General features: G+C 61.3%; 2 protein-coding genes across 2 annotated transcripts in view; one reads left to right on the top strand and one right to left on the bottom strand.

Annotated features, from left to right (window-relative positions):
- The first annotated feature begins 738 nt into the window (after nucleotides 1–738).
- Nucleotides 739–5,610, top strand: PLD4 (phospholipase D family member 4). Its single transcript, XM_016186119.2, has 10 exons — nucleotides 739–844; nucleotides 2,227–2,336; nucleotides 2,527–2,704; nucleotides 2,847–2,967; nucleotides 3,242–3,369; nucleotides 3,669–3,869; nucleotides 4,274–4,413; nucleotides 4,734–4,899; nucleotides 4,973–5,069; nucleotides 5,195–5,610. Exons 1-10 carry the CDS (start codon nucleotides 818–820, stop codon nucleotides 5,395–5,397), a joined length of 1,371 nt encoding a protein of 456 aa, XP_016041605.2. The 5' UTR covers nucleotides 739–817; the 3' UTR covers nucleotides 5,398–5,610.
- Nucleotides 5,611–6,559: 949 nt separating this feature from the next.
- The window catches only part of AHNAK2 (AHNAK nucleoprotein 2), a 29,476-nt gene continuing 24,244 nt past the window's right edge, over nucleotides 6,560–11,791 (bottom strand). Inside the window, exons 9-10 of the mRNA XM_060181375.1 lie at nucleotides 11,322–11,756; nucleotides 6,560–11,279 (exon numbers count right to left, since the gene is read on the bottom strand). Coding sequence (XP_060037358.1) covers nucleotides 6,948–11,279; nucleotides 11,322–11,756 — 4,767 coding nt within the window. The 3' untranslated portion in view covers nucleotides 6,560–6,947. The remainder of the gene's footprint in view (nucleotides 11,280–11,321; nucleotides 11,757–11,791) is intronic.

The raw sequence follows: 11,791 nt of genomic DNA on the forward strand, positions 1-11,791 counted from the left end.
TGCGCTGTGGGCATTACACCAGCTACTCCCGTCACCACCCACTGTGGAACCTGCCCTGAGGGACAGGCCCACAGAGGCTCCAGTCAGCTGCAGCCCAACCCCCAGGCACTGGTTACCTCTTAGAGGGCAGTGTGAGCTCTGCTTGGAGCTCTGCACACTCTGCATGCAAGGCAGTGTGAACCTTTTTTTTTTTTTTTAATACTTTTTAATTAAGTTATTATTGGATAGAGACAGACAGAAATTGAGAGGGGAGGGGGATATAGAGAGGGGGAGAGACAGAGAGAGACATCTGCAGCCCTGCTTCACCACTCATGAAGCTTTCCCCCTGCAGATGGCAACCAGGGGCTTGAACCTGGGTCCTTGTGCACTGCAGTGTGTGCGCTCAACCAGGTGCGCCACCACCAGGCCCTAGTGTGAACCTTCTTGTCCTGCCCACATAGCTGAGGGGACAGCCACACCTCGGTCTTATAATAGCTCAGGACTTGAACTCAGGGTCCCAGGCTTGCCAAATGCTTTTTCTTCGGGGATGCTTCCTGAAACATAGCAAGTGAGGCCCTAGGATGGAGCCAGGTAGGGGGAAGGGGGCTGAGCCATGCTGGGGGCCATGCCAGGCCTGTGGGGTCAGGACCTGGACTCTGTCCCTCCCCCCACTGGGCAGGGCTTCTACTAGGGGTGGAGTAGGGGTGCGGGGGTGGGGGGGGAGGGCAGGGGGCTGAGGCAGGACCAAGAGGAAGTGCTCAGAAGGAGAAGTGGGCAGACTGGGTGCTGAGCCTGAGAAGGAAAGTGCCAGCTGCAGTGTTTGGCTGCATGCAGGAGAATGGACGCCAAGACAGGCCGTGCAGAGGTGAGTGCTGGGTGGTGTGTGTGCCGGGGCTGCATGTCGGCTTCCCCTGCCTGCAGCCTGCCCTTCCTGCTTGGGCCTCCCCGTGCACAGGCAGACCATGTGTCCAGCCTGGGCTGGGTCCTAAGCTCCCACCGGAGGGCAGACGTGCCCCTCCACCCCGTGCCCTTGGCAGGGATGCCTCCGTGTGAGTGACCAGGTGGATGCCCAACTCCAGTCCTTCCTAGGGGCCACCAGAAAGGGAAGCTCCAGGCTGTTCCAGGAGAGGTTGGCTGTAGACTTGGTCCAAGATGAGCTGAGGGCCACGGCAGCCGTGCCTACACCTGTGAGCCAGGGCACAGAGGACTTTGGGTGGGGGGTACTGGGCCTAGCTGCTCCTCAGAGTTGGGTGGGCTGTCTCATGCTGCTGGCCTTAGTGACCCTCCTCAGGCTGCTTCCTTTGGGTGTCTCTGTGGGACACTATGGCCAGTTGATCCAGCTAGGGAGCACATGCCCTGCGTGGGAAGGCCATGAAGACCCAGGATCCCCCTTGGTGGCACATGAGTGCTTCCAGTGCCCGAGAACACAAGCCCTCATCCCCTGCAGAGGGGATGCAGAGACCACCTCACCTCCACCTACTGCCACCTCCTGCCACCCACCGGCATCCACAGTTACCCCATAGGCACTGGAGCCTCTGGACCCAGGCACGAGGGCCCTGCCATGCCTGCTGAGTGGACAGCATGGGGTGGACAGTATGGGGCGCTCTTTAGGTAGAAATGGTAGGGCTGAAAGAGTAAGCAGAACCATCTCCAGGGCTCCTGGAGTCACTGAAACAGGAACTGAGACAGAACGACAGGGACAGCCTGACAGGAACCGCCAGTTTCACACATGCTCTGGGCCACTCTCACTCGCACAGATCTCACACACACACACACACACACACACACACACACACACACGCACAGTGCATGCTCAAAAACACGTGTACTCATAGGTCACGTGCTGACATGCACAATGCATGTATGTGGGCACACTCACAGGTACACACACTGACATGCACACTGGTGACCCATGGGCAGAGTGGTCAGCATGTAAGAGAGGGGCCCTGGGCACAGCCAGCCACAGAGGGCCTGGGGTCAGTACTTTAGTGAGCTACTCTGTGCCTGTCTTTGGGGGACCCGGGAGGAAAGCCACAGCTGTGACCATGGCCCAGTGTAACCCCAAGATGCCTGGTCCCCAGCTGACCATAGCCCAGGGTGGTCCAGGACACCAGCACATAGGCTCACCACCACTCCCTCTGTCTCTCCCCTGCCCCCCCAACTGCACAGGCCTCCCCCTAAGATGGGGGTCACTGGGAGCAGGAATGTAGCCCCCACTGCCCGGGACCCACACTCCTCTCACTGCAGGTGCTGGGGACAGTGGTCTTGCTGCTGGGAGCCCTAGCTGTCACCTACATCCTGTGGCCGGTGCCCCCACCAGCCCCCCATGGCCAGGGGCAGCAGAGCGACTCCTGCCAGTATGTATGGCGTGGGGTCTGGGGGTGGGGGACACTCTGCCCCAAGTTGCGGGGGACACAGGGCAGGGCTGCTAGCAGGCATGGGCCGGGGGCCTGCACAGCCCTCCCCACATCTCTTCCCAGGCTGGCTGGGCAGGGAGAGGTGCCGGGCTGCCCCTCAGCTTGCCGCTCCCGCTCCCCATTCCCACAGGCTGGTCCTGGTGGAGAGCATTCCCCAGGACCTGCAGGTGGCTAGCAGCCCTGCACAGCCCCTGCCTCAGGCCTGGCTGCAGCTGCTGGATGCTGCCCGTGAGAGTGTACACGTGGCCTCCTTCTACTGGTCACTCACGGGTGCCGATATTGGGGTCAATGACTCGTCCTCCCAGCAGGTTTGTTCCTTATTCAGCAACTGCCCACCCCAAGACCCGCCCACCCCTGAATGGCCCTCCACCCCTGGACAGCTGTCCACCCTGGGGCGGGCGGGTCTGGGGGTGGGCACTTGCTGGGCCTGTCTCATGCAGCCGCCCCCAGGGAGAGGCTCTTCTGCAAAAACTGGAGCAGCTACCTGGTAGAAACGTGTCTTTGGCCGTGGTCACAAGCGAGCCCACACTGGCCAGCAACTCTACCGACCTGCGGCTGCTGGTCGCCCACGGTGGGTCCCATGAGAGGGTGGTGAGGGTCAGGGAGCCTGGATCTGAGAGAGGCTGGGGGTGTGTTCGGGGAGTGACCAGGGTCAGGGTCAGGAGTGCCAGGCTGGTGGCCCAGGGGGACCCTAGCTTTTGATCCTGGCCAATCCCTGTTTGGCCACCTACAACATGGGGGCAACAGCATCCACTGGGTGGGGCTCGGAGCACAAAAGGAAGGTCGAGATGTGCCCAAAAATCTGTGGTTGAGTCCAGCAAGCTTACCTGCGCACCCTCCGCCAGGAGCCCAGGTACGGCAGGTGCCCATGCGGCAGCTCACCGGGGGCGTCCTGCACACCAAGTTCTGGGTGGTGGACCAGCGGCACCTCTATGTGGGCAGTGCCAACATGGACTGGCGGTCTCTGACACAGGTGAGGTTGGGCGCCTACACCTGGGGGCTCTTCACCCTGTACCTAGGCCGCAGCACCCAGCACCCCGGGACCCACCACCCTGTATCTAGGGTCTCTTCACTCTGCACCTCAGGCCCCAGCACCTTCCACCTGGACCCCAGTTGGACAGGTTCAGAAGGGCTCGTCCCTGGGCTTCTCTGCATGTCCCATGGCCTTTTGGTGATCAAAACACCTGGCTTTTTGCCTGACAAGGTTCAGGGAAAACAGCCCCCCCCCCATGTCTTCTTTATGGACTCCTGCACCTGTGGGCATCCCTGCAGGTCAAGGAGCTGGGTGTGGTCATCTACAACTGCAGCCAACTAGCCCGGGACCTGGAGAAAACCTTCCAGACCTACTGGGTGCTAGGGGCGCCCCATGCTACGCTCCCCAAACACTGGCCTGGAAACTACTCCACCCACATCAACCGCTTCCACCCACTTCAGGACAGTTTCTCTGGGCTACCCACCACTGCCTACCTCTCGGTACTGGACAGAGGGACCCTGGGGTCCCCAGGTGGGGGGCAGGGCAGCTAGCCAGTGATTACGATTTGGGAAGGAAGCTAGGGGAGGTGTCTTGCCAATCCTGCCCATGCCAGGGGTGTGTGTGCCCACCGGGATGCCCAGGAGAGGGGTGGTCGCATCAGCCAGGAACAAGCCCCTAGGTGTGGACCCCTAGCACACGGCCCTGTCCTTCCCCTGCAGCCAGGCCATCTTGGAGCGGGAGGTGGCTGTCCCTCCCAGAATGCAGGCTGCCCTGACCTGCAACGACTACCCGCTCCTCTTACCGAGCAGCCCTACTCTCCTGGTTTTGGGTCAGGGAGGGCAGGTGCGCGGAAGTACAGGATCTGACCAAAGGTGGCAGGCCCTCAGGGACCCCTTCCACACAGGCCTCCCCGCCTGCCCTCTGCCCCTACGGCCGCACCGGAGACCTGGACGCACTGCTGGCTGTAATGGGGGGCGCCAGGGAGTTCCTCTACGTCTCGGTGATGGAGTACTTCCCCACCACCCGTTTCAGGCATCCCACCAGGTGCACAGCTGGGCAGGGCTGGGGTGGCATGACACCTGGGTCGGGGCAGGACCTAGCAGGAGCCTGATCCTGGGGGCGGGGAGCCTGGATCTGGAGGAGGAGCCTATGGTCCTGGGGAAGAGCCTGGATCTGGGGGTTGAGCTGGGGCCAGGGGGCGGAGCCTAGACTTGGAGACAGAGCCTGGATCTGGGGGAAAGGCGGGGACCTGGGTAGGGCTCCGCCCTCCTGGTGACTTAGTGATGAGCAGCTTCTGGGGCGTCTACTCTTCTGTTGGGAGCCCCCTTTCCTGGCCTTGGCCAAGCCCCCGACTCTGTCCCCAGGTACTGGCCAGTGCTGGACTCAGCGCTTCGAGAGGCTGCGGTCAGCAGGGGTGTGCATGTGCGTCTGCTGGTCAGCTGCTGGCTCAACACCGACCCCCGCATGTTCCCTTTCCTGCGGTCACTGCAGGCCCTCAGTGACCCTGCCGCCAGCATCTCGGTGGATGTGGTGAGACAGGCTGCCAGCGGGCTGGGGCTGGGAGGGGGCGGGGGCTTTCCTGTCTCACAGCTTGTGTCCCCAGAAAGTCTACATCGTGCCGGTAGGAAACCACTCGAACATCCCATTCGGCAGGGTGAACCACAGCAAGTTCATGGTCACCGAGCGGGCAGCCTATATCGGTGAGTGTGGCAGACAGTGGCCTGCGGGAGGGGCCTGGCAGTGGCACCCGGCTCTGAGGGGCTGCAGCCCCAGCCCGCTTCCCCCTAGTGGACAGTCACCAATGCCCCTTCCCCACCCCCTGCAGGCACCTCCAACTGGTCGGAGGATTACTTCAGCAGCACAGCTGGAGTGGGGCTGGTGGTCAGACAGGACCCACCTCACAGCTCCCCCGGTCCGGCCCCTGTGCAGGAGCAGCTGCGGCAGGTGTTCGAGCGGGACTGGGGGTCCCCGTACACTGTGAGCCTGGATGGACAAGCCCAGGGCCAAGACTGCGCATGGCAGGTCTGAGGGGCAGCCAGCCCTTCCTGGCTCCCCAGAGCTCCCCACCTCCTGTCCACCATCCTAGGACCCCCTTTGGACTGCCCACAGATCCACGGGGACATGCTCTGCTTCCCCTCTGTGTGCAGGTGAAGCCCTCCTATGCTACCTCCTCCAGGGAGCCCTCCAGCTATCCTTCCTTGGCAGCAATAACAGAACATTGGCTCAAAGCAGCTGCTGGAATCCAGTGGCCTCCCTGTCTGTTTCTGTACCTTCTCTGTCCCCAGGCTGCAGTTCACCTGGACTGTCAGGGCTCTGCCCATGTGTCTACCTCGCCTAGCCCCACTTGGGCAAAGGACAAGGGTGGGCACAGCAATTGACAGCCCTACCTGGGGGCCCTAACCCAGGCTTTTGACAGGGGCAGGGGCAAAGGGGGCAGGTCTGGATGTGGCTAAGGGCTGGGGATGAATCCAGGGCTAAAGGGGGGAGTCCAGGGCTGAGGGGGGTTGTGGTTTCTGGGGGCTGGACTGTGTGAGTGGAGTCAGAGGCCTGGCTTGACAGAGGGGGGATGGCACAGGTTGAGAAGAGCCTCCTACAGGCCTCACCTGCCCCAGGCTAACACTCTCAGTGGGCAGTCTCCAGGGGTCTCTCCAGGGCCACTGCGCATGAGGGAGCTGAGAATGACCTATCCCTGGGCATGGTGCCTCTTCCCTGCCCCACCCCCAAGCATGTTCTCGGTGTGGGGCGCACAGCCCCTTGGGGATGGAGGCTGTGCATGAGGGGAGTGGGGCCTTGGCTGGTCCTGACCTTGGCAGACCTCTCCCCAGCTCAGAGGTCTGGAGGGTTCTGTGCCCCTGTGTGGGAGGCTGCCCGCTACCCCCAGAGGATCCAGAGTCTGGTAGCCCAGGCTGGGATGTGGCTACCCGCTGGGGGTCTCACACCCTTGCCAGCCATTTCTGAGGACAAAGCATGGTCTCCTGGGGGGCATGCCTGAGGTGGCAAGGCCCCAGGCTTCTCTGCCATCCTACTGAGACTGTTGGTGCCTGTGGTCCCTGTGGCCCACATGCCTGAACCCCATCTCCTGCTGTCCAGCTGCTGGCTCAAAGACCCTCCCCGTACCCCAACTCTGCTTTGCAGAGTGAGCCAGGAGGGAGGAGAAGGGGACCCCCAGACACCACACAGGATGCAGCCCTGGAGGGGAGAGACTTTATTGCACATCCAGGGGACAGCAGGGTCTCCAGTGCCACCAGCTCCCCAGACCTGGGTCACACCCCAGAGCACCCTGAAGCTTGCCCATGAGAAAGAAAGGGGTGAACGGGCTATAAGTGGGTAGGGGTGGGGTGTCCGGGATGCAGGGGTACAGAGGTGAGGGGAACACAGAAGCAGCGGCGTATCCTGTCCCCATGAGCATTGGGCAGGGACACTGTGGGACACCCCTCTTCATGGAAGCTCCTATGGTGGGGTTCTTCAGGGCTTGCTGGGGTCCCCAAGACCTGCTGCATGTGGCTGACACTGGTGGGCTCCTGGGTCCTGCATGACATGTGGGGTGGGGGCTGGGAGCCCTGCAGACCTGCTGGCAGTCACAGCTCCTGGCCCCTGGGTGCCCCAGGCTTGGCTGTGGGTGCAGACTGGGCTGTGGGGTCTTCCTCCTGCAGTCTCCCAGCCTCCCCTTCTCCCAGGGAGAGGCTCTCTTGGGTGTCATAAAAGGTGACAACCTCCTCAGGGGGCTCAGGTGGACCCTTCTTGGGTGAAGAAAAGCCCAGCCTGGGCAGGCGGAACCAGCTGGCCCGTTGTGCCTCAGGCTGTGTGAGCACTGGGCCTGGCCCAGGGGGGTGCTGAGGGGGCTGAGTGAGCACTGGGTCTGGCCCAGGGGGGTGCTGGGGGGGCTGAGTGAGTACTGGGTCTGGCTCAGGGGGGTGCTGAGGGGGCTGAGTGAGCACTGGGTCTGGCTCAGGGGGGTGCTGGGGGGGCTCAGCACCCTGGACCTCCGTGGAAGATGAGAACCCGATGTTGGGGAGCCAGAGCTGGAACAGGCCAGACACCCTCTTGCTTTGGGCCTTCTCTTGAGGGCCCTGGCTGGCCACTGCCTGGGCTATGGTTACATCCTCCAGGGGAAAGTCGAGAATCTCTGGGGGTTCATCCTCAGAGCAGCTGTCAGAGTGCTGCCCACCCGAGGGGGCCCCCAGCTCCCCGGCGCTAGAGGAGAACACTTCAGAGGGCTCCCTGGGGCTGACTCTGGGGGGTAGCTGGGGGGCTTCTGGCCACTCCCTGCTCTCCCTTTCATCCAGGCTGACCAGGCACTCAGGCACTTGCAGGGGAGGCTCCTGGATGCTCTCCCTGAGCAGGGAGAAGCCGTAGGAGGGGGTCAGCACATGGGACGTGGAGATCTCGGCTGCCCGGACCACCTGAGAGACCACAGCAGGGGGTGCTGGGGGGCCCCTCATGCCTGCTTGGGCCTGGCTGCACACGGCCACCTCCTGACTTTGCACCCGGACCCTGGAGATGGGGAGGGCTTCCAGGCTGAGGGTCAATACACCTGGGGGCTCTCTGGGGCAACCCTGTGGCTGAAGCCCACTCTGGAGCCCCCATACCTCCCCTGCTGTGGCCGGGGTGAAAATGGAGGCCTCAGGGCTGGGTGCAGGGAAGGTGAACCGTGGGAACCTCAGTTGGGGGAACCTCACCTTGACCACAGGGTCCACCCAGGCTGCCTCCACAGCCACCAGGGTTACAGACCTGGGATCCTCCATAGGGAGGGAATCCTCAGTGCCCCCCGCATCCCTGCCCAGCTCCCCCCAGGGGACCTCTGCTTCTGAGCGGCTAAGAAAGCCTTCTGTGGGGCGGCTACCATCCTGAGCGAGCTGGGTATCCGTCATGGGCTGGCAGCTGCCCACATCCAGATTCCTGTGCAGAACATTTGCATATGGGTCGATCCCCCCCTGCACATCTGCCTCAGGGGGCACTGGCAAGGAGGGAGCCTCCCCATCCGGGGGTGCACAGGCAGTCGACCCTGACACCCTGGCCACACCCCGCTGCTTGGAGGAAGAAGAGGAGGAGGAGCGCCTCAGGCTGGGCAGGGGCCACGACGGCATCCAGAACCATCCAGCAGGGCCCCCCACCTCTGGGGGGCGGGTTGAGCTGCCCCCAACCCCCTCAGGAGGTGGGACCCCAGTGAATACACACATATCCACCACACTCTTGCTCGGGGTAAGGTCATTTCTTGCCATGTCCACATTGGCAGGTGGACCCTTGGCCACTTCCACATCCACACTGAGGTCTGTGTCCTCTGGGTAGGATGTGGGGTCCACTTTGGTCCCGGCTGCCTTCTTTGGGGACCTCCGGAAGGATGGAAGCTTGATCCTGGGCATCCGCAGGGGGCCGCCCTTGCTGTCTCGCTCAGTGCCTTCATCCCCAGCTGCAGGGTCCTCAGGGATCCCATCCTTTCCTGGGGCTGGTGGGTGCTCAGAGTTGGGGCCAAGCTCAGGGTGTCCAGGATACAGTGAGGGTTCGTGGAGGGCACTGGCCTCATCACTGGGTTCAAGAAACCTGAACTTGGGTCGATGGAACTTGGGGAAGGTCACGGGGCCAAAGTTGGCAGGAAGAAGGAGCTCCTTGGGCCCAGAGGTTGGTTCAGGAGGGGGCCCCACAGAGGCAGCAGGGCCTGGGAAGGTCACGTGAGTGAGCAGGCCATTCTCACTGTTTGAGAGAGAGAAGCGCTCAAGCACAGTGGATGGAGGAGTAGGCAAGCCTGGGGTAGATACCCCAACAGACCAGTCATAATAGGCAGCCTGGGGGTCAGCACCTGCCAAGTAGGACCCTGTAACAGCAGGGCAGGGAGGCTGAGGACCCCCAGAACCCTCCTCCACAGAGGCAGGAGCTGAAAGCATTTGTGGCATTTTAAAGCAGGGCTTCTGAATCTTCCCATTGTCACCAAAAGACGCTGAGGTCAGACTGCCTTTCATGCCAGCTTCAAAATGACAGACACCCACAGGGGGCTTGGGTGCAGCAGGACAGAGAGAAGATGAGGGAACTGAAGCAAGATCAGCCTGAGGAAAGAAGGGCAAATCCTCTACCAATGGAGGACTAAACACAGCCATAGACACAGTAGGCATTTTGAACTTGCTGTCCTTGGGGGCCAGCTCCTTGTCTGCCAGGGAAATGTCTGCCTCCAGTGTGGCTCCTGGGACCTGGGCATCCACCTCTACACCCAGTATTGTCACCTCTTGGTTGGGCAGAGTCACCTCACTCTTCTGTCCCTTCAGGTCCACCTGGGGGCCCTCGATGTCCACCTTGGGGGCCTTGATGTCCACCTTGGGGGTCTTGATATCCACCTGGGGACCCTTGGGTACCTTGAAGCTTGGCATCTGCACCTTGGGCAGATGGGCCTTGACTTTAGCCCCCTCTGCCTTGCCCTTCAGTTCAGGCCCCTCTTCCTCAGGCAGGGCCACCTCCAGCTCAGCACCTGGCAGAGTCACATCTACAGAGGGAACTTGGATGTGGCCCTCAGGGACACTGACCTCTCCTGTCACAGAGGGCAGGCTGGCCTCCAAGCTCACCTTGGGTGAGGGCACGTCCATGGTGCTGCCCAAGGCCTTGGTGCCGGCAGATATGCCAAAGGAGGGCATCTTGAACTTGGGCATTTTGAATTTGCTGTCCTTGGAGGCCAGCTCCTTGTCTCCCAGGGAGATGTCAGCCTCTAGTGTAGCTCCTGGGACCTGTGCATCAATCTCCACACCTGGTATTGTTACCTCTTGACTGGGCAGAGTCACTTCCCTTTTATGGCTCTTCAGGTCCACTTGGTGACCCTTGATATCCATCTTGGGGGCCTTGATGTCTACCTGGGGTTCCTTGATATCCATTTTGGGCACCTTGAAGCTGGGGGCCTTCACTTTGGGCAGGTGGCCTTTGAATGTTGCACCCATGTCCACATCCTGCAGCTCCACCTTGGGAACTGTACCCTGGGCCTGCTTCACGTCCACCTGGGCTGTCTTCAGGTCTACATCTGCAGATGGGAGGGGCATGGAGAGGTCCCTGCCCTGCAAATCAGCCTGGACCCCAGGAAGTTTCATGTCTGCATCAACTGAGGCCTCTGTGTGCTTGCTGGATGCAGACATGCCAAAGGAGGGCATCTTGAACTTGGGCATTTTGAACTTGCTGTCCTTGGAGGCCAGCTCCTTGTCTCCCAGGGAGATGTCTGCCTCCAGTGTGGCTCCTGGGACCTGGACATCCACCTCCACACCCGGTATTGTCACCTCTTGGCTGGGCAGAGTCACCTCACTCTTCTGTCCCTTCAGGTCCACCTGGGGGCTCTCGATGTCCACCTTGGGGGCCTTGATATCCACCTGGGGACCCTTGACATCCACCTTGGGTACCTTGAAGCTTGGCATCTGCACCTTGGACAGATGGGCCTTGACTTTAGCTCCCTCTGCCTTGCCCTTCAGTTCAGGCCCCTCTCCCTCAGACAGGGCCACCTCCAGCTCAGCCCCTGGCAGAGTCACAGCTACAGAGGGAACTTGGATATGGCCCTCTGGGACACTGACCTCTCCTGTCACAGAGGGCAGGCTGGCCTCCAAGCTCACCCTGGGTAAGGGCACATCTACGGAGCTGCCCAAGTCCTTGGTGCTGGCAGACATGCCAAAGGAGGGCATCTTAAACTTGTGCATTTTGAACTTGCTGTCCTTGGAGGCCAGCTCCCTGTCTCTCAGGGAGATATCAGCCTCCTGTGTGGCTTCTGGGATCTGACTGTCCATCGCTGCAGCAGGCATTGTCACCTCTCGGCTGGGCAGAGTCACCTCACCTTTGTGACCCTTTAGGTCAACGCCTATGTCCGTCTTGGGGGCTTTAAGATCTACTTGTGGGCCCTTAATGTCCATCTTGGGGGCCTTGATCTCCACCTGGGGGCCCTTGATGTCCACCTTTGGGGCCTTGATATCCACCTGGGGACCTTTGACGTCCACCTTGGGTACCTTGAAGCTTGGCATCTGCACCTTGGGCAGATGGGCCTTGACTTTAGCCCCCTCTGCCTTGCCCTTCAGTTCAGCCCCCTCTCCCTCAGACAGGGCCACCTCCAGCTCAGCCCCTGGCAGAGTCACATCTACAGAGGGAACTTGGATGTGGCCCTCTGGGACACTGACCTCTCCTGTCACAGAGGGCAGGCTGGCCTCTAAGCTCATCTCAGGTGAGGGTACTTCAACAGAGCTGCCCAAGTCCTTGGTGCGGGCAGACATGCCAAAGGAGGGCATCTTGAACTTGGGCATTTTGAACTTGCTGTCCTTGGAGGCCAGCTCCCTGTCTCCCAGGGAAATGTCTGCCTCCAATGTGGCTCCTGGGACCTGTGCATCTACCTCCACACCTGGTATTGTCACCTCTTGGCTGGGCAGAATCACCTCACTCTTCTGTTCCTTTGAATCCACCTGGGGGCGCTCAA

Source organism: Erinaceus europaeus, chromosome 22 (assembly GCF_950295315.1).
Source record: "Erinaceus europaeus chromosome 22, mEriEur2.1, whole genome shotgun sequence".
Taxonomy (NCBI): Eukaryota; Metazoa; Chordata; class Mammalia; order Eulipotyphla; family Erinaceidae; genus Erinaceus; species Erinaceus europaeus.

What these genes read in the sequence shown, in the direction of transcription:
- PLD4 (XM_016186119.2), top strand. Translation starts at nt 818, where the DNA reads ATGGACGCCAAGACAGGCCGTGCAGAG. An exon ending in CCACCACTGCCTACCTCTCG is followed by an intron (nt 3,870 to 4,273) that starts GTACTGGACAGA and finishes CCTTCCACACAG; the next exon opens with GCCTCCCCGCCTGCCCTCTG. An exon ending in CCAGCATCTCGGTGGATGTG is followed by an intron (nt 4,900 to 4,972) that starts GTGAGACAGGCT and finishes TTGTGTCCCCAG; the next exon opens with AAAGTCTACATCGTGCCGGT.